General features: G+C 54.2%; 1 protein-coding gene across 1 annotated transcript; it reads right to left on the bottom strand.

Moving 5' to 3' along the window:
- Positions 1-4882: 4882 nt before the first annotated feature.
- LOC311164667 (lipolysis-stimulated lipoprotein receptor-like) lies at positions 4883-20316 on the bottom strand (the record flags this gene model as incomplete). The annotated part of the gene is given in 13 exon segments (XM_084224198.1): positions 4883-4918; positions 6728-6784; positions 6786-7009; positions 8238-8326; positions 9288-9363; positions 9866-9916; positions 10928-10969; positions 12190-12336; positions 14249-14296; positions 15254-15373; positions 16687-17001; positions 17732-17800; positions 20280-20316. Coding segments are annotated over 13 exon segments (1311 nt in total).
- Positions 20317-26168: the final 5852 nt, after the last annotated feature.

The following is a 26168-nucleotide window of genomic DNA, read 5'->3' as shown; positions in this document are numbered from 1 at the left end:
GGGGTGGCTGCCAAAGCTCTGGGGGTGGCAACCAAAGTTTGGCGGGTGGCTACCAGAATTTGGGGGGTGGCCATCAAAATTTGGGGGGTGGCCATCAAAATTTGGGGGGTGGCCATCAAAATTTAGGGGGTGGCCATCAAAATTTAGGGGGTGGCTACCAGAATTCTGGAGGTGGCCATCAAAATTTGGGGGGTGGAAATCAAAGTTTGGGGGGTGGCCATCAAAATTTGGCGGGTGGCTACCAAAGTTCTGGTGGTGGCAATCAAAATTTGGGGGGTGGCTACCAAAGTTCTGGGGGTGGCTACCAGAATTTAGGGGGTGACAATCAAAATTTGGGAGGTGGCAACCAGAATTCGGGGCCTGGCTACCAAAATTTTGCAGGTAGAAATCAAAATTCTGGGAGCGGCCATCAAAGTTCTGGGGGTGGCCACCAAAATTTTGGGGGTGAAAATCAAAATCCTGGGCTTGGGGAGAGGAATTCGGGGCTGGGTCCCCAAAATTCCCTCGTGGGCCCCCAAAATCCTCCCTCGGGTGGCCCAAATTCCCAACCCCCACCTCGGAACCCCCCAAATCCCCTCCGGGACCCCCAAAATTCCCCTGCGGAGCCCCAAAATTCCCATTTTGGCCACCAAATTTCACCTTTGGACCCCCAAAATCTTCTCCAGGAGCCCCCAAATCCTGCCCGGGACCCCCAAAATCCTGCCCGGGACCCCAAAATTTCACCTTGGGACCCCCAAAATTCTCATTTTGGCCACCAAGCTTCACCTTTGGACCCCCTGAATCCTCTTCGGGACCCCCCAAATCCTCTCCAGGACCCCCCAAATCTCCGGGACCCCCAAAAATCTCTCCGAGACCCCAAAATTTCACCTTTGGACCCCCCAAATTCTCATTTTGGCCACCAAAACTCCCCCTTGGACCCCCCAAATCCCCTCCGGGACCCCAAATTTTCACCTTTGGACCCCCCAAATCCCCTCCGGGACCCCAAAATTTCACCTTTGGACCCCCCAAATCCCCTCCGGGACCCCCCAAATCCCCTCCGGGACCCCCCAAATCCCCTCCGGGACCCCCCAAATCCCCGCCCGGGCCGCCCCAAAACCCTCTCGGCCCCTCCCAAAGCGGGGGCGGGGCCTGCCCAGAGAGGGGCGGGGCTTTGCCGTCGGGGGGCGGGGCCTGCGGGGGCGGGGCCGGTGACGTTGGAGCCCACGGAGGACGGCGTGGCCGCCGTGGCCACGCTGCTGCTGCAGCTGCCGGGCGCGCCGGGGGGCGGGGCCAGGGCCGCGCTGGGCTCCGCCCTCGTCGCGCTGCGATTGGGCGAGCTGGGCCTGGGGGAGGGGCCAAGGCATGGGGGCGGGGCCGGCGGGAGGAAAGGGGCGGGGCCGGCGGGGTTGGAGCTGACGTCGATGGGGAGCTGAAATTGGCGGGAAAATCCCAATTTTGGGGGGTTTATTCTGAGTTTTTGGGGTTTATTTTGATTTTTTGGGGGGTTTATTTTGGTTTTTTGGGGGGTTTAGTTCGGTTTTTTGGGGGGTTTGGGTCGATTTTTTGGGGGGATTTAATGGGATTTTTTTGGTTGATTTTTTGGGGTTTTTTGGGATTTTTTTCAGGATTTTTTTGTTTTTTTTCAGGATTTTTGGGGGGTTTTTTCAGGATTTTTGGGGGTTTTTTTGGGGATTTTGGGGGTTTTTTTCAGGATTTTTTTGGGTTTTTTTTTTCAGGATTTTTGGGGGGTTTTTTTTGAGGACTTTTGGGGCTTTTATCAGGATTTTTTGGGGATTTTTTTTCTGGATTTTTTGGAATTTTAGGGGTTTTTTTTTCAGGATTTTTTGGGATTTTTTTCAGGTTTTTTTGGGTTTTTTTCAGGAGTTTTCGGGATTTTTTTGGAGGATTTTTTTTTTATTTTCTTTTTTTTTTTTTGAGGATTTTTGGGGTGTTTTTTTTCAGGATTTTTTCGGATTTATTTTTGGATTTTTTAGGGGTTTTTTTTCGGGAATTTTTTTTATTTCTGGGGATTCTTTTCGGGAATTTTTTCAGGATTTTTTTCAGGGTTTTTTTTTTTAATTTTTGGAGGATTTTTTTCAGGATTTTTTGGGATTGTTTTCAGGATTTTATGAGATTTTTTTTTGAGGATTATTTGGGATTTGTTTTAGGATTTTTTGGAATTTTTTTGAGGATTTTCTGGGAATTGTTTCAGGATTTTGGGGGCATTTTTTTCGGGAATTTTTCCGGGATTCTTTGGGAATTTTTAGGGGAGTTTTGGGGATTTTTTTCAGCATTTTATGGGATTTTTTTTCGGGACTTCTGGGATTTTTTTCAGGTTTTTTGGAGATTTTTTTGAGGATTTGTTGGGATTTTTTTTTTCGGTATTTTTGGGGTAATTTTTTTTCCCGGATTTCTGGGAATTTTTTCAGGATTTTTTCGGGATTTTTTGGGAATTTTTTTTCATCATTTTTGGGAAAATTTTCCAGGAATTTTTTCGAGATTTTCAGGGGATTTTTTCAGCGTTTGGGGAAATTTTTCCCAAGATTTTTTGGGGATTTTTTTTCCCCCCCTGGATTTTATTTCTATTTTTTTTTCTGGGTTTTGAGGGAAAATTTTCCCTTTTTTTTTTTTCCTGAATTTTATCAGATTTTTTTAATTATTATAATTATTTTATAAATTTTTTTTTAGGTTTTTGGGGGATTTTTTGGGATTTTTGGGGGATTTTTGGGGATTTTGGGGCGGAAATTTTGGGGGGATTTTTTGGGATTTTTGGGGGGAATTTTGGGGATTTTGGGCGGGAAATTTTGGGAGAAATTTGGAGAAATTTTGGCGCCAAAACCCACATCAATTAACGAATGGATTAATTAATCACATCTTTGTTAATTTCGTCGCGAGGTCCCCCCGGGTCCTTCCCCTCCCCCACCCTCAATAAACGCTGCTGCCCCTCCCCCACCCCCGACTTTGGGTCATTAATTAGCGGGGTTAATTGGGGGGGGGGTAATTAGGGGAGGGGATTAATTAGGAGAGTGGGATTAATTAGAGTTGTCAATTAGGGGAGGGGGTTTAATTAGGGGGCTTAATTTGGGGAGGGGGTTTAATTAGAGGAGGGGTTTTAATTACTGGGGTTAATTAGAGGGGGTTAATTGGGGGGTTAATTCTGGATTAGAGGGGTTAATTAGTGGAGGGGGGTTAATTAGGGGAGGGGGGTTAATTGGGAGAGTGGGATTAATTAGAGGTGTCAATTAGGGGAGGGGGTTTAATTAGGGGGCTTAATTTGGGGAGGGGGTTTAATTAGAGGAGGGGTCTTAATTACTGGGGTTAATTAGGGGGGATTTAATTGGGTTAATTAGAGCTGGATTAGAGGAGGGGGCTTAATTGGGGGGTTAATTAAGGGAGGGGATTAATTAGGAGAGTGGGATTAATTAGAGGTGTCAATTAGGGGAAGGGGTTTAATTAGGGGGCTTAATTTGGGGAGGGGGTTTAATTAGAGGAGGGGTTTTAATTACTGGGGTTAATTAGAGCTGGATTAGAGGAAGGGGTTAATTAGTGGAGGGGGGTTAATTGGGGGTTAATTAGGGGAGGGGGCTTAATGAAGGTGACATTGAGAGAGAAAATGATGAAAAAAAGAAAAGGGACGGAATTGACCCAAAATCCCCCAAAATTCCCCAAAATCCCTGAAAATTCCCCCAAAATTCCTTAAAAATTTCCCCCAAATTCCTCAAAAATCCACAAACTTCCCCAAAATTTCCCCCAAAATCTTTGGAAATTCCCCCAAAATCCTTCAAAATTCCCCAAAATTCCTGAAAATTTCCACAAAATTCCATCAAAATTCCCTCAACACGCTTTCAGGACCCACAAAAGCTCTGAAATTCCCCCAAAATCCTGGGAAATTTCAGGAAAATTTCCCTCAAAATTCCCTAAAAATTTCTGCCAAAATCCCTGGAAATTTCCCACCCCAAATTCCAAAATAATTAAAAAAAAAATCCCTAAAAATTCCAGAAAATTCCCTAAAAATTCCTGAAATTTCCCTAAAATCCCTGAAAATTCCCTAAAATTTTCCCCCAAAAAATCCCTGAAAATTCCCTAAAAATTTCCCCAAAAAAAATCCCCTGAAAATTCCCCCCCGCCAAAATTCCAAAATAATTCCAAAAAATTCCCTACAAATTCAAAACAATTCCCTAAAAATTAAAAAAAATTCCCTAAAATTTTCCCCAAATCCCTGAAAATTCCCCCGTCACCAAAAATCCAAAACATTTCCCAAAAAATCCCCTAAAAATTCCAAAATAATTCCCTAAAAATTCCAAAATAATTCCCTAAAAATTCAAAAAAATTCCCTAAAAATTCCCCCCAAATCCCTGAAAATTCCCCCCCAAATCCCTGAAAATTCCCCAGTCCCCAAAATAATTCCAAAAATTTCCATAAAAATTCCTGAAATTTCCCAAAAATCCCTGAAAATTCCCTAAAATTTCCCCAAAATCCCTGAAAATTCCCCCCAAAATCCCCCAAAATCTTTCCAAATTCCTCTCAAAATGCCCCAAAATTCCCTCGAAATTCTCCCAAAATCCCCGAAAATTCCCCAAAAATTCCCCAAAAATTCCCCCAAATCCTCCCCCCTTCCCTCCCCGATGACGTCACGGGCGCGTCGATGACGTCACGGGCGCCTCGATGACGTCACAGCGTGGGAATTCTGTAAAATTCCTTTATTTGGCCCCAAATTTCGGGGTGGGGGAGGGGAGAGCCCTCCCCAAATTTTTTATTTTTTTAATAAAAAACGGAATTTAAGGCACCCAAAAAGCCCCAAAATGACCCAAAAACGAACGGGGGAGGGGCGGGAAATGAGGGAAATTCTGGGATTTTGGGGAAAATTCTGGAAATTTTGGGAATTTTTTGGGATTTTTGGGGGTCACACCACGAGGCTCTCGCGGCTCAGGGCGTCGTTCTGCAGGGGAAATTAACATAAATTAATATAAATTGATATAAATTAGCATAAATTAACATAAAATATCCCAATGAACCCAAAATAGCCCAAAATTAACTCAAAATTCACCAAAATTGCCCCAAAATTACCCCCCCAAAAGTCCCAAAATTATCCCCAAAAATCTCCAAATTACCCCAAAATAGACCAAAAAAACCCCAAAAATTCAAAATTACCCCAAAATTACCCCCCAAAATCCCTGAATTACCCCAAAATATCCCAAAATTACCCCCCAAAAACCCCCAAAATACCCCAAAATTACCCCCAAAATTCCAAATTAACCCAAATTACCCCAAAATACCCCAAAAAATTCAAAATTACCCCCAAATTACCCCCCCCCAAATCCCTAAATTACCCCAAAATATCCCAAAATTACCCCAAAAAAACCCAAAATACCCCAAAATTCCTCCCAAAATCCCAAAATTACCCCAAGATAGATCAAAATTAACCAAAAATTCACCAAATTTGCCCCCAAATTACCCCAAAAATCCCAAAATTACCCCAAAATATCCCAAAAATCCCCCCCAAAATCCCAATATTGCCCCAGAACACCCCAAAATTCACAAAAATTAACCCAAAATACCCCAAAACCCCCCAAATTCACCCAAAATATCCAAAATTCACCCCAAAAATCATCCCCAGTGTTCCCGAATCCACTCCAAATTACCCCAAAATGACCCAAAATAACCCAAAAAATCCCAAAATCCCCCAAATTTCTCCCCCAAATTACCCCAATTACCCCAAATCCCCCCAAAATTTCCAAATTCCCCCAGAAAATTCCCAAAAATCCCACCCAGAACCCCCCAAAATTCCACAAATTCCCCAAATCCCCCCCCAATTCCCCCTAAAATTCTGAATTTTCCCCCTAAATCACACCCAGGAATCCCAAAATTCCCCAAATTCCCACCCAGGACCCCCCAAATCCCCCCCAAAATTCCCTAAATTTCCAAAAAATTCCCAAATTTCCCCTCAAATTCCCTCCCAGGACCCCCAAAATTCCCCAAATTCACCCAAAATTCCCCCGAATCCCCCCCAAAATTCCACAAATTCCCAAAATCCTCCTCAAAATTCCCAAATTTTCCCTTCAAATTCCCACCCAAATTCCCAAAATTCCCCAAATTCACCCAAAATTTCCCAAATTTCCCCCAAATTCCCACCCAGGACCCCCCAAATCCTCCAAAATCCCCCGAAAATTCCCAAATCTTCCCCTCAAATTTCCACCCAGGACCCCCAGAATTCCCCAAATTCACCCAAAATTTCCAAAATTTCCCCCAAATTCCCACCCAGGACCCCCAAAATTCCCCAATTCCTGCCCAGGACCCCCCAAATTTCCCCTCCCCCCCCTTTGGAGCCCCTCCCCCACTCCAAATTTCCCCTTCCCCCCCAATTTTCCCCTCCCCCCACCCCAAAATTTCCCCTCCCCTCCCCGAAATTTCCCCTCCCCCCACCCCAAATTTCCCCTCCCCCACCCCAAATTTCACCTCCCCCCCCTTTGGAGCCCCTCCCCCCCCTTTGGAGCCCCTCCCCCACCCCAAATTTCCCCTCCCCCCCCTTGGAGCCCTTCCCCCCCCTTTGGAGCCCCTCCCCCACCCAAAATTTCCCCTCCCCTCCCCGAAATTTCCCCTCCCCCACCCCAAATTTCCCCCCCCCCCCCTTTGGAGCCCCTCCCCCCCCTTTGGAGCCCCTCCCCCACCCCTTTGAAGCCCCTCCCCCCCCTTGGAGCCCCTCCCCCCCTTTGAAGCCCCTCCCCCCCCTTTGGAGCCCCTCCCCCACCTTGCGCAGCCGCCGGGGGGGCCCCGGGGGGGTTCCTGGGGGGTGGGGGAGGGGTCGCCGCCCCCCCCGCCCCTCCCCCCCTGCCCGGTTCGCCGCGGGGGGGGCGGGAGGGGGGGGGAGGGGTCAGGGATCCCCCCCAGGGCCGCCCCTCCCCCCCCCGCCCCCGGGGCCGCCCCTCCCCCACCGGCCCCTCCCCCAAAATCTCGGCCGAGCGCGAGCGGGGAGGGGGGGGAGGGGTCCAGGAGGGCTCGTGCAGGGAGGTGACGTCACTGAGGGCGGGGCCTAAAGAGCAAGGGGGGAGGGGGGGGGGGGGTCAGGGTGGGGGAGGGGCGAGATCGACCCCTCCCCCTCCCCCCCAAAAAAAATTTCAACTCAGGAGCCCCAAAATCCTCCCCAAAATTCCCCAAAATTCCCCAAATTCCCACCCAGGATCCCAAAAATTCCAAAATTCCCCCAAAATTCCCCCCGGGACCCCCAAATTCCGGCCCAGAACCCCCAAAATTCCCCAAATTCCTCCCAGAATCCCCCTAAATCCCCCTAAATTCCCCAAAATTCCACCTGGGACCCCCCAAATCTCCCCAAATTCCCACCCAGGACCCCCAAAATCCCCCAAAATCTCCCCAAATTCCATCCAGGACCCCCAATTCCCACCCAGGACCCTGAAAAATTCCCAAAATCTCCACAAAATTCCACCCAGGACCCCCCAAAAATCCCCAAATTCCTCCCAGGATCCCCAAAAATCCCCAAAATCTCCCCAAAATCCCCCCAAGACCCCCCCAAATTTCCCCAAAATGCCCCGAATTCACCCCAAAATTCCCCTCAGGACCCCCAAAATCCCCCAAACTCTCCCAAAAATCCCCCAAAATCCCACAAATTTACCCCAAAATCCATCCCAGGACCCCCCAAATTCACCCCAAAATCCCCCCAAATTCCCCCAAAATCCCCCAAAAATCCCCCAAAATCCCCCAAATTCACCCCGAAATCCCCTCAGGACCCCCAAAATCCCCCCAAATTCCCACAAATTCCCCCAAAATCCCCCTCAGGACCCCCAAAATCCCCCTCAGGACCCCCAAAATCCCCCAAATTCCCCCCAAATCCCCCAAAATCCCACAAAATCCCCCAAATTCCCCCCAAAATCCCCCAAATTCACCCAAAAATCCCCCCAATTTCCCCCCAAAATCACCCAAAAATCCCCCCAAATCCCCCAAATTCCCCCCAAAATCCCCCAAATTCCCCCTAAAATCCCCCCAAAATCCCCAAATTCCCCCCAAAATCCCCCAATTTTCCCCCAAATCCCCCAAATTCCCCCCAAAATCCCCCAAATCCCCCCAAAATCCCCCAAATCCCCCCAAAATCCCCCCAAAATCCCCCAAATTCCCCCCAAAATCCCCCTCAGGACCCCCAAAATCCCCCAAAATCCCCAAAATCCCCCCCAAAATCCCCCAAATCCCCCAAAATCCCCAAATTTCCCCCAAATCCCCCCAGGCCCCCCAGGCCCCGCCCCCCTCACCTGGCGGCCGCTCCCCGGCCCCGCCCCCTCCCCAGGTGTGCAGCTGCTCCTCCAGGTAGCGCAGGACGCTGGGGGGGGAAGCGAGGGGGCTGCGGGAGGGGGGGGGTCAGGCACCAGTATGGACCAGTATGGACCAGTATGGACCAGTATGGACCAGTATGGACCGGTATGGACCAGTACGGACCAGTATGGACCAGTATGGACCAGTATGGACCAGTATGGACCAGTATGGACTGGTATAGACCAGTATGGACCAGTACGGACCAGTACGGACCAGTATGGACCGGTATGGACCAGTATGGACCGGTATGGACCAGTATGGACCAGTATGGACCAGTATGGACCAGTATGGACCAGTATAGACCAGTATGGACCAGTATGGACCAGTATGGACCAGTATGGACCAGTATAGACCAGTAGGGACCAGTATGGACCAGTATGGACCAGTATGGACCGGTATAAACCAGTATGGACCAGTATAAACCGGTATGGACCAGTATGGACCAGTATAAACCAGTATGGACCAATATAAACCAGTATGGACCGGTATGGACCAGTATAGACCAGTATAAACCTGTATAAACCAGTATGGACCAGTATAAACCAGTATGGACCAGTACGGACCGGTATAAACCGGTATGGACCAGTATAGACCGGTATGGACCAGTATGGACTAGTATGGACCGGTATAAACCGGTATGGACCAGTATGGACCAGTATGGACCAGCATGGACCAGTATAAACCAGTATAAACCGGTATGAACCAGTATGGACCACTACGGACCAGTATGGACCAGTACAGACCATTAGGGACTGGTATGGACTGGTACGGACCAGTATAAACCAGTATGGACCAGTATGGATGAGTACAGACCAGTATGGACCAGTATGGATCAGTATGGACCAGTATGGACCGGTATAAACTGGTATAAACTGGTATGGACCAGTATGGACCGGTACGGGCCAGTATGGACCAGTATAAACAGGTATAGACCAGTATGGACCAGTATAGACCAGTATAGACCAGTACGGACCAGTATGGACCAGTACGGACCGGTACGGACCGGTATAAACCAGTACGGACCAGTATGGATCAGTATGGACTGGTAGGGACCAGTATAGACCACTATGGACCAGTATAAACCAGTATGGACCAGTATGGACCAGTACGGACCAGTATAAACCAGTATGGACCAGTATGGACCAGTACGGACCGGTATAAAATGGTATGGGTCAGTATGGACCAGTACGGACCAGTATGGACCAGTATGGACTGGTATGGACCAGTATGGACCAGTAAGGACCAGTATGGACCAGTATAAACGAGTATAAACCAGTATGGACCAGTATGGACCAGTATGGACTGATAGGGACCAGTACGGACCAGTATAGACCATTAGGGACCGGTATGGACTGGTAGAGACCAGTATAAACCACTATGGACCAGTATGGACTGGTAGGGACCAGTATGGACCAGTACAAACCGGTACAGACCAGTATGGACCAGTATAAACCAGTACAAACCAGTACAAACCAGCACAGCCCCTCCCCCCATCCCCCCTGCCCCCCATCCCATGATTGACAGCTGTCAATCAATCAATCAATCAATCACCGCCCCTCCCCCTCACCTGTGCTCTCGCCGTCCCTCAGCAGCGGCACCTGCGAGCTCTGGCTGCTACCTGGGGGGGAGGGGCCAGGTGAGGCCTCACCTGAGCTCACCTGAGCTCACCTGAGCTCACCTGAGCCCACCTGAGCTCACCTGTGCCCACCTGTGCCCACCCAAGCTCACCTGAGCGCACCTGGGCTCACCTGAGACCACCTGAGCTCACCTGACCCCACCTGAGCTCACCTGAGCCTCACCTGAGCCTACCTGAGCCCACCCGAGCTCACCTGGGCTCACCTGAACCTCACCTGTGCCCACCTGAGCCTCACCTGAGCCCACCTGAGCCTCACCTGAGCCTCACCTGAGCCTCCCCTGAGCTCACCTGAGCCCACCTGAGCCCACCTGAGCCTCACCTGATCCCACCTGATCCCACCTGAGCCTCACCTGAGCTCACCTGAGCCCACCTGAGCCCACCTGAGCCTCACCTGAGCCCACCTGAGCCTCACCTGATCCCACCTGAGCCTCACCTGGGCTCACCTGAGCCCACCTGAGCCCACCTGAGCTCACCTGAGCCTCACCTGAGCTCACCTGAGCTCACCTGGGCTCACCTGAGCCTCACCTGAGCCCACCTGAGCTCACCTGTGCCCACCTGAGCTCACCTCAGCCCCACCTGAGCCTCACCTGAGCCTCACCTGAGCCTCACCTGAGCCTCACCTGTGCCCACCTGAGCTCACCTGAGCTCACCTGTGCCCACCTGTGCCCACCTGAGCCTCACCTGAGCCTCACCTGTGCCCACCTGAGCCCACCTGATCCCACCTGAGCTCACCTGAGCCCACCTGAGCCCACCTGAGCCCACCTGAGCCTCACCTGAGCCTCACCTGAACTCACCTGGGCTCACCTGAGCCTCACCTGGGCTCACCTGAGCTCACCTGAGCCCACCTGAGCCCACCTGAGCCCACCTGAGCCTCACCTGTGCCCACCTGAGCTCACCTGAGCCTCACCTGAGCCCACCTGAGCCCCGCCCCCTCCCAGCCCCTCCCCCACTCACCGAGGAGCTGCAGGGGCAGCGCTGGGTGGGGGGAGGGGCCGAAGGCTCCGCCCGACGTCGCCGCTTTGCCGGCCAGGTAAACTGGGGGGGGAGGGGGAGGGGCACAGGTGGGCACGGGGTGAGGCTGAGGCAGCTCCAGGTGTGCCCAGGTGTGCCCAGAACCCCCCCAGGTGTGCCCAGGTGTGCCCAGAGACCCCCAGGTGTGTCCAGAGCCCCCCCAGGTGTGCCCAGAACCCCCCAGGTATGCCCAGAGCCCCCTCAGGTGTGCCCAGAACCCCCCCAGGTGTGCCGAGAACCTTCCCAGGTGCCCCCAGGTGTGCCCAGAGCCACCCCAGGTGTGCCCAGAGCCACCCCAGGTGTGCCCAGAACTCCCCCAGGTGCCCCCAGGTGTGCCCAGAACCCCCCAAGTGTGTCCAGAACCCCCCCAGGTGTGCCCAGGTGCCCCGAGGTGCCCCCAGGTGTGCCCAAAACCCCCCAGGTGTGTCCAGAGCCACCCCCAGTTGTGCCCAGGTGCCCCCAGGTATGCCTAGGTGTGGTTTTGGGTGCCCCCAGGTGCCCCCAGGTGTGCCCAGGTGCCCCCAGGTGTGCCCAGGTGTGCCCAGGTGTGCCCCCAGGTGTGCCCAGGTGCCCCCAGGTGTGCCCAGGTGTGCCCAGGTGCCCCCAGGTGTGCCCAGGTGTGTTTTTGGACGTGCCCAGGTGTGCCCAGGTGCCCCCAGGTGCGCCCAGGTGTGCCCAGGTGTGCCCAGGTGTTCCCAGGTGTGCCCAGGTGTGTTTTCGGGTGCCCCCAGGTGTTTTTGGGTGTGCCCAGGTGCCCCCAGGTGTGGCCAGGTGCCCCCAGGTGTGGCCAGGTGTGCCCCCAGGTGTGCCCAGGTGCCCCAGGTGCCCCCAGGTGTTCCCAGGTGTGCCCCCAGGTGTGCCCAGGTGTGCCCAGGTGTGTTTTTGGGTGCCCCCAGGTGTGCCCAGGTGTGTTTTGGGTGTGCCCAGGTGTGCCCAGGTGTGCCCAGGTGTGTTTTTGGGTGCCCCCAGGTGTGTTTTGGGAGTGCCCAGGTGTGCCCAGGTGTGCCCAGATGTGCCCAGGTGCCCCCAGGTGTGCCCAGGTGTGCCCAGGTGCGCCCAGGTGTGCCCAGGTGTGCCCAGGTGTGTTTTGGGCGTGCCCAGGTGCCCCCAGGTGTGCCCAGGTGTGCCCAGGTGCCCCCAGGTGTGTTTTTGGGTGCCCCCAGGTGCCCCCAGGTGTGCCCAGGTGTGTTTTTGGGTGCCCCCAGGTGTGCCCAGGTGTGCCCAGGTGTGCCCAGGTGACTCACGGGCCTCGGGGCAGCAGCAGGTGCGGGGGCAGCAGGGGCAGCGCAGGTAACAGCAGCAGGTGTGGGGGCAGCACTGGCACCAGCACAGCCCCGCCCCCAGCACCACAAGCCCCGCCCCCAGTGCCACCAGCACCACGAACAGCCAATCTGAAACGGGAAATTTGCATACATTAGAATACATTATCATACATTTGCATAAATCAGCATAAACGGTCATTAAACAGCCCAAAATGCCCCAAAAATCCCAAAATGCCCCAAAATGCCCCAAAATTATCCCAGCCCCGCCCCCCAGCGCCACCAACAGCCAGTCTGGAATGGGAGCATTTGCATAAATTTGCATAAAAATGCGTAAATTTGCATAAATTTGCATAAATTTGCATAACGTCATAAAATGTCCCAAAGTTATCCCAGCCCCGCCCCCAGCACCGCAAACAGCCAGTCCGGAAAGGGTTAAAAACACCTGGAAATTAGCATAAATTTGCATAAATTCCCCAAAATGTCCCTAAAATGTCCCAAAAAATGATCCCAAATTTATCCCCAAAATGCTCCTGACTTATCCCCAAATTTGCATAAATTTGCATAAATTATCCCAAGGTTATCCCAGCCCCGCCCCCAGCACCGCAAACAGCCAGTCCAGAAAGGGTTAAAAACACCTGGAAATTAGCATAAATTTGCATAAATTAGTCCCCAAAATATCCCTGAAATGTCCCAAAAAATGATCCCAAATTTATCCCCAAAATGCTCCAAACTTACCCCCAAATTAGCATAAATTAGCATAAATTATCCCAATGTTATCCCAGCCCCGCCCCTTCACCACCGACAGCCAGTCGGGAAAGGGTTAAAAACGTCCAAAATTAGCATAAATTAGCATAATTTATCCCCAAAAAGTCCCACAAATTATCCCTGAAATATCCCCAAAAATATCCTGAAATTACCCTACATTAGCATAGATTAGCATGAATTAGCATGAAGTCCCCCAGCCCCGCCCCCGGCCGCACAAACTGCCTGTCTGGAAAGGGTTAAAATGTCCCCAAATTATCCTAAATTAGCATAAATTATCCCAGCCCCGCCCCCGGCGCCACCAGCAGCCAGTCTGGAATGGGTTAAAATGGTGGGGTTTTGCATTAATTAGCATAAATTAGCATAAATTATCCCAGCCCCGCCCCAGCAGCCAGTCTGGAATGGGTTAAAATGGCGGAATTTTGCATAAATTAGCATAAATTACCCCCAAGTCCCTAAAATATCCCAAAATTACACCAAAGAATCCCAAATTTAACCCAAAATGTCCCAAATTTAACCCAAAATATCCCAAATTTAACCCAAAATGTCCCAAATTTATCCCAAAATGTCCCAAATTTAACCCCAAATATCCCAAATTTGCCCCAAAATGTCCCAAATTTAACCCCAAATATCCCAAATTTGCCCCAAAATGTCCCAAATTTAACCCAAAATATCCCAAATTTGCCCCAAAACCACTTTAGGAACAGCCCCAAGTGTTCCCCAGGTGTGCCCAGGTGTTCCCCAGGTGTGCCCCAGGTGTGCCCAGCCATGCCCCAGGTGTGCCCAGGTGCCCCCAGGTGTGCCCAGGTGTGCCCAGGTGCCCCCAGGTGTTCCCCAGGTGTGCCCAGCCATGCCCCAGGTGTGCCCAGGTGCCCCCAGGTGTGCCCCCAGGTGTGCCCAGGTGCCCCCAGCTGTGCCCAGGTGTGCCCAGGTCTATCCCAGCTGTGCCCAGGTGTGCCCAGGTCTATCCCAGATGTGCCCAGGTGTGCCCAGGTCTATCCCAGGTGTGCCCAGCTGCCCCCAGGTGCCCCCAGGTGTGCCCAGGTGTGCCCAGGTGTGCCCAGGTGCCCTTTTGCTGCCCCCAGGTGTGCCCAGCTGCCCCCAGGTGTGCCCAGGTGCCGCCCAGGTGTCCCCAGGTGTGCCCCAGGTGCCCCCAGGTGTGCCCAGGTGTGCCCAGGTGTACCCAGGTGCCCCCAGGTGTGCCCAGGTGTGCCCAGGTGTGCCCAGGTGTGCCCAGGTGCCCCCAGGTGTGCCCAGGTGTGCCCAGGTGTGACCGTACCTGGCAGGGTCCCCTCGGGCAGCAGCCGGGAGCCCTCGGGAAGAGACCCTGGGGGGACACGGGGGGAGGGGCCCAGTGCAAACCAGTACAAACCAGTAACCCCGACCCCAACCCAGTATAAACCAGTACAAACCAGTAACCCCAACCCCCAAACCAGTATAAACCAGTAACACCCAGTATAAACCAGTATAAACCAGTAACACCCAGTGCAAACCAGTATAAACCAATAACCCCAACCCCCAAACCAGTATAAACCAGTATAAACCAGTAACCCCCAGTACAGACCAGTACAAACCAGTAACCCCCAGTGCAAACCAGTACAAACCAGTACAAACCAGTAACCCCAAACCAGTATAAACCAGTACAAACCAGTAACACCCAGTCCCTCCCAGTACAAACCAGTAACCCCAAACCTCCCTTTAACCCTTCCCAGTCCCTCCCAGTCCCTCCCAGTACAAACCAGTAACCCCAAACCTCCCTTTAACCCTTCCCAGTCCCTCCCAGTCCCTCCCAGTACAAACCAGTAACCCCAAACCTCCCTTTAACCCTTCCCAGTTCCCCCCAGTCCCTCCCAGTTCCCCCAATGCACTCCCAGTGTTTTCGCAGCTCCCCCTGGTGGTGACTTTGAGAACTGCAGCTCCCTCCCAGTCCCTCCCAGTTTATCCCAGTTTGATCCCAGTCCATCCCAGTTTGATCCCAGTCCATCCCAGTTTGATCCCAGTCCATCCCAGTTTGATCCCAGTCCCTCCCAGTTTATCCCAGTTTGTTCCAGTCCCTCCCAGTCCCCTCCCAGTCCCTCCCAGTTTGATCCCAGTCCCATCCCAGTCCCTCCCAATCCCCTCCCAGTCCCTCCCAGTCCCTCCCAATCCCCTCCCAGTCCCTCCCAGTCCCTCCCAGTCCCTCCCAGTCCCTCCCAGTTTGTCCCAGTCCATTCCCAGTCCCTCCCAGTCCATTCCCAGTCCCTCCCAGTCCCCCCCAGTCTCACCCAGTCCCTCCCAGTCTCACCCAGCACCACCAGTTCAGCCACGGCCTCGTTGTTGCCCTGCAGGTCGCTGGTCGAGGTCACCGTGCACAGGTAGAGGCCGCTGTCGCCCCAGGCCGCCGGGCCCAGGCTCAGCTCCGCACCTGCACAGGTGTGCCCAGGTGTGCTCAGGTGTGTTATACCAGCCCCCAGGTGTGCCCAGGTGTGCCCAGGTGTGTTATACCAGCCCCAGGTGTGCCCCCAGGTGTGCCCAGGTGTGCCCCAGGTGTGCCCAGGTCACCGTGCACAGGTAGAGGCCGCTGTCGCCCCAGGCCGCGGGGCCCAGGCTCAGCTCCGCACCTGCACAGGTGAGACAGGTGAGACAGGTGTGCCCAGGTGTGCTCAGGTGTGCCCAGGTGAGCCCTTAGGTACCTCCAGGTGTGCCCCAGGTGTGTTATACCAGCCCCCAGGTGTGCCCAGGTGTGTTATACCAGCCCCCAGGTGTGCCCAGGTGTGCCCAGGTGTGCCCAGGTCACCGTGCACAGGTAGAGGCCGCTGTCGCCCCAGGCCGCGGGGCCCAGGCTCAGCTCCGCACCTGGGACAGGTGAGACAGGTGTGCCCAGGTGAGCCGTCAGGTACCCCCAGGTGTGCCCAGGTGTGTTATACCAGCCCCAGGTGTGCCCCAGGTGTGCCCAGGTGTGTTATACCAGCCCCCAGGTGTGCCCAGGTGTGCCCAGGTGAGCCCTCAGGTGTGCCCAGGTGTGCCCAGGTGTGCCCAGGTGAGCCCTCAGGTGTGCCCAGGTGTGCTCAGGTGTGCCCAGGTGTGTTATACCAGCCCCCAGCTGTGCCTAGGTATGCCCCAGGTACCCCCAGGTGTACCCAGGTGAGCCCCCAGGTACCCCCAGGTGTGCCCAGGTGTGCCCAGGTGTGCCCAAGTATATCCTAGCTGTACCCAGGTGTACCCAGGTGTGCCCAGGTGTGCCCAGGTGTATCCTAGCTGTACCCAGGTGTACCCAGGTGTGCCCAGGTGTGCCCAGGTGTATCCTAGCTGTACCCAGGTGTACCCAGGTGTGCCCAGGTGTGCCCAGGTGTATCCTAGCTGTACCCAGGTGTACCCAGGTGTGCCCAGGTGTGCCCAGGTGTATCCTAGCTGTACCCAGGTGTACCCAGGTGTGCCCAGGTGTGCCCAGGTGTATCCTAGCTGTACCCAGGTGTGCCCAGGTGTACCCAGATGTGCCCAGGTGTATCCTGGCTGTACCCAGGAGTACCCAGGTGTGCCCTCAGGTACCCCCAGGTGTACCCAGGTGTGCCCAGGTGTATCCTAGCTGTACCCCAGTGTACCCAGGTGTGCCCAGCTGTACCCAGGTGTGCCCAGGTGTGCCCAGCTGTACCCAGGTGTGCCCAGCTGTACCCAGCTGTACCCATATGTGTCCTGGCTGTACCCAGGTGTGCCCAGGTGTGCCAGGTGCGCCCTCACCTCCACGGATGGTGACGGCCCTGCCCAGGTAGAAGTCTCCCAGGGTCACCTGCTCGCCCTGCTTGGTGGCCACGATGCGCACGGTGCGGGCGGAGTCGGGACACGCCCCCGCCGCCTCGCCAGGTGAGTCCCAGGCGCCGCCAGGTGAGGCCCAGGTGTCGGGGCAGAAGGATTTGTACTTCCAGGTGACGATGGGGGCGGGGCCAGGTGAGCTCACCTGGAAGTCGCAGCGCAGCAGAACCGGCTGGAAGAGCAGCGCCACCGTGCGGGGCTCGGGCACCGACACCTGCAGGGAGCGCACCTGGAGCGGCACACCTGGGCAGGTGAGAGGGGAGAGAGAGTCAGGGACACCTGGGCAGGTGAGAGCAGAGAGAGAGTCAGGGAGGACACCTGGGCAGGTGAGAGGAGAGAGAGAGAGAGACAGAGTCAGGGACACCTGCAGGGAGCGCACCTGGAGCGGCACACCTGGGCAGGTGAGAGGGGAGAGAGTCAGTGAGGGACACCTGGGCAGGTGAGAGACAGAGTCAGTGACACCTGCAGGGAGCGCACCTGGAGCGGCACACCTGGGCAGGTGAGAGGAGAGAGAGTCAGTGAGGGACACCCGGACAGGTGAGACAGGTGTGAGACCTGCAGGGAGCGCACCTGGAGCGGCACACCTGGACAGGTGAGAGACGAGAGAGAGTCAGGGACACCTGGGCAGGTGAGACAGGTGTGACACCTGCAGGGACACCTGGGCAGGTGGGAGCAGAGAGAGAGAGACAGAGTCAGGGACACCTGGACAGGTGAGACAGGTGTGACACCTGCAGGGAGCGCACCTGGAGGGGCACACCTGGGCAGGTGAGAGGGGAGAGAGAGTCAGGGACACCTGGGCAGGTGAGAGGAGAGAGAGAGACAGAGTCAGGGACACCTGCAGGGAGCGCACCTGGAGGGGCACACCTGGACAGGTGAGAGAGGAGAGAGAGAGTCAGGGACACCTGGGCAGGTGAGAGGAGAGAGAGAGACAGAGTCAGGGACACCTGCAGGGAGCGCACCTGGAGGGGCACACCTGGACAGGTGAGAGCAGAGAGAGAGTCAGTGAGGGACACCTGCAGGGAGCGCACCTGGAGGGGCACACCTGGACAGGTGAGAGGAGAGAGAGAGAGACAGAGTCAGGGACACCTGCAGGGAGCGCACCTGGAGCGGCACACCTGGGCAGGTGAGAGAGGAGAGAGAGAGTCAGGGACACCTGCAGGGAGCGCACCTGGAGAGGCACACCTGGGCAGGTGAGAGCAGAGAGAGAGTCAGGGACACCTGGGCAGGTGACAGGGGAGAGAGTGAGTGAGGGACACCTGCAGGGAGCGCACCTGGAGCGGCACACCTGGGCAGGTGAGAGGGGAGAGAGTCAGTCAGGGACACCTGGACAGGTGAGAAATGTCAGTGACACCTGCAGGGAGCGCACCTGGAGAGGCACACCTGGGCAGGTGAGAGAGGAGAGAGAGAGAGTCAGGGACACCTGGACAGGTGAGACAGGTGTGACACCTGCAGGGAGCGCACCTGGAGCGGCACACCTGGGCAGGTGAGAGGGGAGAAAGAGAGTCAGGGACACCTGGGCAGGTGAGAGAAGCGACAGTGACACCTGGGACAGGTGAGAGGAGAGAGAGAGTCAGGGACACCTGGACAGGTGAGACAGGTGTGACACCTGCAGGGAGCGCACCTGGAGAGGCACACCTGGGCAGGTGAGAGCAGAGAGAGAGAGAGAGTCAGGGACACCTGCAGGGAGCGCACCTGGAGCGGCACACCTGGGCAGGTGAGAGAGGGGACAGAGTCAGGGACACCTGGACAGGTGACAGGGGAGAGAGTGAGTGAGGGACACCTGCAGGGAGCGCACCTGGAGCAGCACACCTGGGCAGGTGAGAGGAGAGAGAGAGAGTCAGGGACACCTGGACAGGTGAGAAATGTCAGTGACACCTGCAGGGACACCTGGGCAGGTGAGAGCAGAGAGAGAGTCAGTGAGGGACACCTGCAGGGAGCGCACCTGGAGCAGCACACCTGGGCAGGTGAGAGGGGAGAGTCAGGGACACCTGGACAGGTGAGAGAAGGGACAGTGACACCTGGACAGGTGAGAGGAGAGACAGAGTCAGTAGGGACACCTGGACAGGTGAGATGTGTCAGGGACACCTGGGCAGGTGAGAAATGTCAGGGACACCTGCAGGGAGCGCACCTGGAGCGGCACACCTGGACAGGTGAGAGGAGAGTCAGGGACACCTGGGACAGGTGAGAGGAGGGACAGAGACAGTCAGTGACACCTGCACAGGTGAGAGGAGGGACAGTGACACCTGGACAGGTGAGACAGGTGTGACACCTCCAGGTGAGACAGGTGTCAATCAGTGTCACCCATACAGGTGAGACAGGTGTGACACCTCCAGGTGAGACAGGTGTGACACCTGGGACAGGTGAGAGAGGGGACAGAGTCAGTCAGTGACACCGGGCCGGTGAGAGAAGGGACAGAGACACCTGGACAGGTGAGACAGGTGTGACACCTGCAGGGACACCTGGGACAGGTGGGACAGGTGTGACACCTGGACAGGTGAGAGGAGGGACAGAGACACCTGGACAGGTGGGACAGGAGCCAATGTCACCTGCACAACCCCATTAATTACCCTGAACCCCCTTTAATGACCCCATTAATTGCCTCGGACCCCCGTTAATTACCCCATTAATTACCCGGAACCCCCTTAATTACCCCAGCCCCCATTAATTACCCCGGACCCCCTTAATTACCCCATTAATTGCCCTGGAACCCCCTTAATTACCCCAGCCCCTATTAATTGCCCCGGACCTCACTAATTACCCCATCAATTGTCCCGGAACCCCCTTAATTACCCCAGCCCCCATTAATTGCCCCGGACCTCACTAATTGCCCCATTAATTAACCCGAAACCCCCTTAATTACCCCATCAATCGTCCCTGAACCCCCTTAATTACCCCATTAATGACCCCGGAACCCTCTTAATTACCCCAGCCCCTATTAATTGCCCCGGACCTCACTAATTACCCCATTAATTGCCCGGAACCCCCTTAATTACCCCATTAATTAACCCGGAACCCCCTAAATTGCCCCAGCCCCCCTTAATTACCCCATCAATTACCCCGGAACCCCCTTAATTACCCCAGCCCCCCTTAATTACCCCATTAATTACCCCAGCCCCCACTAATTAACGCCCTAATGAGCCCCCAGCGACCCCCGGGCGCTAATTGCCGCTAATTAGCGCGTTAATTACCCCGGAACCCCCTTAATTACCCCAGAACCCCCTTAATTACCCCCTTAATTACCCCAGCCCCCCTTAATTACCCCCTTAATTACCCCGAAACCCCTTTAATTACCCCGGAACCCCCTTAATTAACCCATTAATTACCCCAGCCCCCCTTAATTACCCCGAAACCCCTTTAATTACCCCGGAACCCCCTTAATTACCCCGGAACCCCCTTAATTACCCCATTAATTACCCCAGCCCCCACTAATTACAGCCCTAATGAGCCCCCAGCGCCCCCCCGCGCGTTAATTAGCGCGTTAATTAGCGCGTTAATTAATTAATTAATCGCCCCTCGCCCACCGAGCAGCGCCAGCAGCGCCCCCAGCGCCGCCGCCATCTTGGATCGGCCAGGTGTGGGCGGGGCCTGAGGGGGCGGGGCCGGCGCACCTGGACACGCCCAGTTCCGGCCGGGGCCACGCCCACTGCCTTATATGGGGTGGGGGAAAATTGGGGAAATTGGGGAAAAATGGGAAAAAATGGGAAAAAATGGGGAAAAAATTTGGGAAAAATTGGGGAAAAAGGGAAAATTTGGGGGAAATTGGGAAAAATTGGGAAAAATTGGGGGAAAATCGGGAAAAATCGGGAAAAATGGGAAAAATGGGGAAATTTGGGAAAAATTGGGAAAAAATTTGGGGGGAAATTGGGGAAAAATTTGGGAAAAATTTGGGAAAAAATTGGGAAAAATTGGGAAAAAATTTGGGGCGAAATTGGGGAAAATTGGGGGAAAAATGGGGAAAAATGGGGAAAAATGGAAAAAATTGGGGGAAAATTGGGGAAAAATTGGGGAAAAATTGGGAAAAATTGGGGAAAATTGGGGGAAATTGGGAAAAATTGGGGGGAAATGGAAAAAAATGGGAAAATTTGGGAAAAGTTGGCAAATATTGGGGAAAATTGGGGAAAATGGGAAAAAATTGGGAAAAATTGGGGGGAAGTTGGGGAAAAATTGGGGAAAAATGGGAAAAATTTGGGAAAAAATTGGGAAAAAATCGGGAAAAATTGGGAAAAATTGGGAAAAATCGGGAAAATGGGAAAAATATGGAAAAAGTTGGGGGAAAAGGGAAAATTATGGTGGAAATTGGGGAAAATGGGAAAATTGGGGGAATTTGGGGGAAAATGGGGAAAATTGGGAAAAATTGGGAAAAAATTGGGAAAAATTGGGGAAAAATTGGGGAAAAATTGGGAAAAATTGGGGGAAAATTGGGAAAAAATTGGGAAAAATTGGGAAAAAATTGGGAAAAAATTTAGGGCGAAATTGGGGGAAATTGGGGAAAATTTGGAAAAAAATGGGGAATAATTGCGGAAAAATTGGGGGAAAATTGGGGAAAATTGGGGAAAATGGGAAAAATTGGGAAAAAATTGGGGGGAAAGGGGAAATTTGGGGAAAAATTGGGGGAAAATTTGGGGAAAAGGGAAAATTTGGGGGGAAAATGGGAAAAATTGGGAAAAAATTGGGGGGAAAGGGGAAATTTGGGGGAAAATTGGGGGAATTTGAGGGAGAATGGGGGGAAATTGGGGGAAATTGGGAAAAATTGGGGAAAATCGGGAAAAATTGGGAAAAATTGGGGGAAAATTTGGGGAAAAGGGAAAAAATTGGGAAAAATTGGGAAAAAATTGGGGAAAATGGGGAAAAATGGGGAAAAATCGAAATTTTGGGGCTAAATTGGGGGAAAATGGGAAAATTGGGAAAAATTTGGGGGAAAAGGGAAAATTTGGGGGGAAATTTGGGAAATTTGGGGGAAGTTGAGGAAACATGAGGGGAAAATTGGGGAAAAATTTGGGAAAATTTGGGGAAAATTGGGGAAAATTTGGAAAAAATCGGGAAAAGATTGGGGAAATTTGGGGGGAAATTGGGGGACTTGGGGGGAAATTGGGGGAAAATAGGGAAAAATGGGGAGGAAATGGAGAAATTTGGGGGAAATTGGGGGGAAAAAGGGCGAAATTTGGGGGAAATTGGAGAAAATGGCGGGAAAAAAGTGGGAAAAAAAAAGGAAAAAAAGGAAAAAAAGGAGGGGGAAAATCACGGGGGGGGGAGGGGCGGGTCCGGCCCCTCCCCCTCCCTCCCCCCCCCCCCCCCCGATTTAATCGCGGCCCTTCCGCCCCTCCCCCACACTCGGCTCCGAATTTGGGACCCCCCGGAGCTTCGGGAGGTGAGTCCGGACCCCTCCCCCACCCCGGGGTGGGCGGTGACGTCATCGGGTTGGGGACAACCCCTCCCCCCCATCGGGATCCCCAAAAATTCCGGGATTTTCCCCCAAAAATTCCGGGATTTTCCAAAAAAATTCCGGAATTTCCGCCCAAAATTCCTGAATTTCACCCCAAAAATTCCTGAATTTCCCCCCCAAAAATTCCTGAATTTCCCCCCAAAAAATTCCTTTAAAAACCCCAAAAAATCTTCTTTAAAAATCCCAAAAATTTCCTTTAAATCCCCAAAAATTCCGGGATTTCCTCAAAATTCGGGGATTTCCACCCAAAATCTCCCTCGGGACCCTCCCAAAAAAATTTCGGGGACCCCAAAAATTCCCGGAATCCCCAAAATTCCTGAAAATCCCCCCAAAAATCTCCTTTAAAACCCCCCAAAAAACTCCTTAAAAACAAAAAAATTCCTTTAAAATGCCTCAAAAATCCGAAAATTCCTCAAATTTCGGGGATTTCACCCCAAAATCCCCTCGGGACCCCCCAAAAAATTCCGGGAACCCCAAAAAATTCCCGGAACCCCCAAAATTCCTGAATTTCCCATCAAAAACCTCCTGAAAACCCCCAAAAAATCCTTTAAAATGCCCCAAAATTCCTTTAAAATGCCCCCAAATGCCCCAAAATTCGGGGATTTCACCCCAAAATCCCCTCGGGATCCCCCCAAAAAATTCCGGGAACCCCAAAAAATTCCCGGAACCCCCAAAATTCCTGAATTTCCCATCAAAAACCTCCTGAAAATCCAAAAAAATTCCTTTAAAATGCCCCGAAATTCCTCTAAAATGCCCCAAAATGTCCCAAAATTCGGGGATTTCACCCCAAAATCCCCTCGGGACCCCCCAAAAGATTCCGGGGACCCCCAAAATTTCCAGAACCCCCCAAAATTCCTGAATTTCCCAACAAAAATCTCCTGAAAACCCAAAAAAATTCCTTTAAAATGCCTCCAAATTCCGAGAATTTCCCCAAAATTCCTTTAAAATGCCCCAAAATGCCCCAAAATTCGGGGATTTCCCCCCAAAATCCCCTCGGGACCCCCCAAAAAATTCCGGGAACCCCCCCAAAATTTCCAGAACCCCCAAAATTCCTGAATTTCCCATCAAAAACCTCCTGAAAACCCAAAAAAATTCCTTTAAAATGCCCCAAAATTCCTTTAAAATGCCCCAAAATGCCCCAAAATTCGGGGATTTCACCCCAAAATCCCCTCGGGATCCCCCCAAAAATTCTCGGAACCCCCAAAAATTCCCGGAACCCCCAAAATTCCTGAATTTCCCATCAAAAATCTCCTGAAACCCCCAAAAAATTCCTTTAAAATGCCCCAAAATTCCTTTAAAATGCCCAAAAATTCCTTTAAAATGCCCCAAAATGCCCCAAAATTCGGGGATTTCCCCCCAAAATCCCCTCGGGACCCCCCAAAAATTCCAGGGATCCCCCCCCGCTCCCCTCCCCCACCCGGGGGTGTCACACTGGGTCCCTTTGTCCCTTTTTTGTCCCCTTTTTGTCGCTTTTTTGTCGCTTTTTTGTCGCTTTTTTGTCGCTTTTTGGTGGCGGCTCGCGCGGAATTCGGGCGTGGGGGGAGGGGCGGGGGTGGGGGAGGGGCGGGGGGGGACAGGAGGGGACAGAGGGGACAGGGGGGGAGGGGGGGGGGAGGGGACACCCCGTGCCCGGTGTTGTCACCCGCCCCCGGCACCGCCTGGGACCGGCGGGGACAATGGGGACAATGGGGACAGTGACACCGGGGGGGAGGGGAACTGGGGGGACTGGGAGGGACTGGGAGGGACTGGGAGGGACTGGGGGGGACTGGGGAGAGTTGGGGACAGTTAGGGACACTGGGGACAGCTGGGATTGGGACATCGAGAGGTACTGGGGGGACTGGGGACATTGGGAGGGAGTGGGGACAGTGGGACTGGGGATACTGGGGGGACTGGGAGGGACTGGGAGGGACTGGGGGGGAACTGGGGACAGTTGGGGACAGTTGGGGACACTGGGGACAGCTGGGACTGGGACATCGAGAGGTACTGGGAGTACTGGGAGGGACTGGGAGGGACTGGGAGGGAACTGGGAGGGAACTGGGGGACAGCTGGGGGACACTGGGGACAGTTGGGGACACTGGGGACACTGGGACTGGGAGATCGAGAGGTACTGGGAGCACTGGGAGGGACTGGGAAGGACTGGGGCACAATGGGGACACTGGGGACAGTTGGGGACACTGGGACTGGGGATACTGGGAGGGACTGGGAGGGACTGGGGACAGTTGGGGACAGTTGGGGACACTGGGACTGGGACATCGAGAGGTACTGGGGGAACTGGGAGGGACTGGGAGGGACTGGGGACAGTTGGGGACAGTTGGGGACAGTGAGACTGGGGATACTGGGAGCACTGGGAGGGACTGGGAGGGACTGGGGGACACTGGGAACAGCTGGGGACACTGGGACTGGGACATCAGGAGGTACTGGGAGCACTGGGAGGGAACTGGGAGGGACTGGGGACAGTTGGGGACAGTGGGACTGGGGATACTGGGAGGGACTGGGAGGGACTGAGAGGGACTGGGGGGGACTGGGAGGGAACTGGGGAGAGTTGGGGACAGTTGGGGACAGTTGGGGACACTGGGGACAGCTGGGACTGGGACATCGAGAGGTACTGGGAGCACTGGGAACGACTGGGGACAGTTGGGGACAGTTGGGGACAGTTGGGGACAGCTGGGACTGGGCATACTGGGAGCACTGGGAGGGACTGGGAGGGACTGGGAGGGACTGGGGAGAGTTGGGGACAGTTGGGGACACTGGGACTGGGACATCGAGAGGTACTGGGAGCACTGGGAGGGACTGGGGACAGTTGGGGACAGTTGGGGACAGCTGGGACTGGGGATACTGGGGGGACTGGGAGGGACTGGGAGGGAACTGGGGGACACTGGGGACAGTTGGGGACACTGGGGACACTGGGACTGGGACATCAGGAGGTACTGGGAGCACTGGGAGGGACTGGGAGGGACTGGGGACACTGGGACTGGGGATACTGGGGGGACTGGGAGGGACTGGGAGGGACTGGGAGGGAACTGGGGACAGTTGGGGACACTGGGGACCCTGGGACTGGGACATTGAGAGGTACTGGGAGCACTGGGATGGATTGGGGACAGTGGGACTGGGGATACTGGGAGGGACTGGGAGGGACTGGGGACACTGGGGACAGTTGGGGACAGCTGGGACTGGGACATCGAGAGGTACTGGGGGAACTGGGAGGGACTGGGAGGGACTGGGAGGGACTGGGGAGAGTTGGGGACAGCTGGGGACAGCTGGGACTGGGACATCAAGAGGTACTGGGGGGACTGGGGACACTGGGAGGGACTGGGGACAGTGGGACTGGGGATACTGGGAGCACTGGGAGGGACTGGGAGGGACTGGGGAGAGTTGGGGACACTGGGGACAGTTGGGACTGGGACATCGAGAGGTACTGGGGGGACTGGGAGCGACTGGGAGGGACTGGGAGAGAACTGGGAGAGAACTGGGAGAGAACTGGGGGACACTGGGGACAGTTGGGGACAGTAGGACTGGGGATACTGGGGGGACTGGGAGGGACTGGGAGGGACTGGGAGACAGTTGGGGACAGTTGGGGACAGTTGGGGACAGCGACACTGGGAGGTACTGGGGATACTGGGAGCACTGGGAGGGACTGGGAGGTACTGGGGACAGTGGGACTGGGGATACTGGGAGGGACTGGGAACACTGGTGGCGCTGGTTTATACTTGTCTGTACTGGTCCGTACTGGTCCGTACTGGTCTGTACTGGTCCATACTGGTCCATACTGGTCCGTACTGGTCCATACTGGTCCATACCGGTCCATACTGGTCCATACCGGTCCATACTGGTCCATACTGGTCTATACTGGTCCGTACTGGTCCGTACTGGTCCATACTGGTCCATACCGGTCCATACCGGTCCATACTGGTCCATACTGGTCCATACTGGGCTGACCCCGGTGTCCCCCCTGTCCCCAGCTGCCACC

Source organism: Fringilla coelebs (genome assembly GCF_963513975.1).
Source record: "Fringilla coelebs genome assembly, chromosome: 34".
Classification (NCBI taxonomy): Eukaryota; Metazoa; Chordata; class Aves; order Passeriformes; family Fringillidae; genus Fringilla; species Fringilla coelebs.
This window is presented reverse-complemented; position numbering and strand designations above follow the sequence as displayed.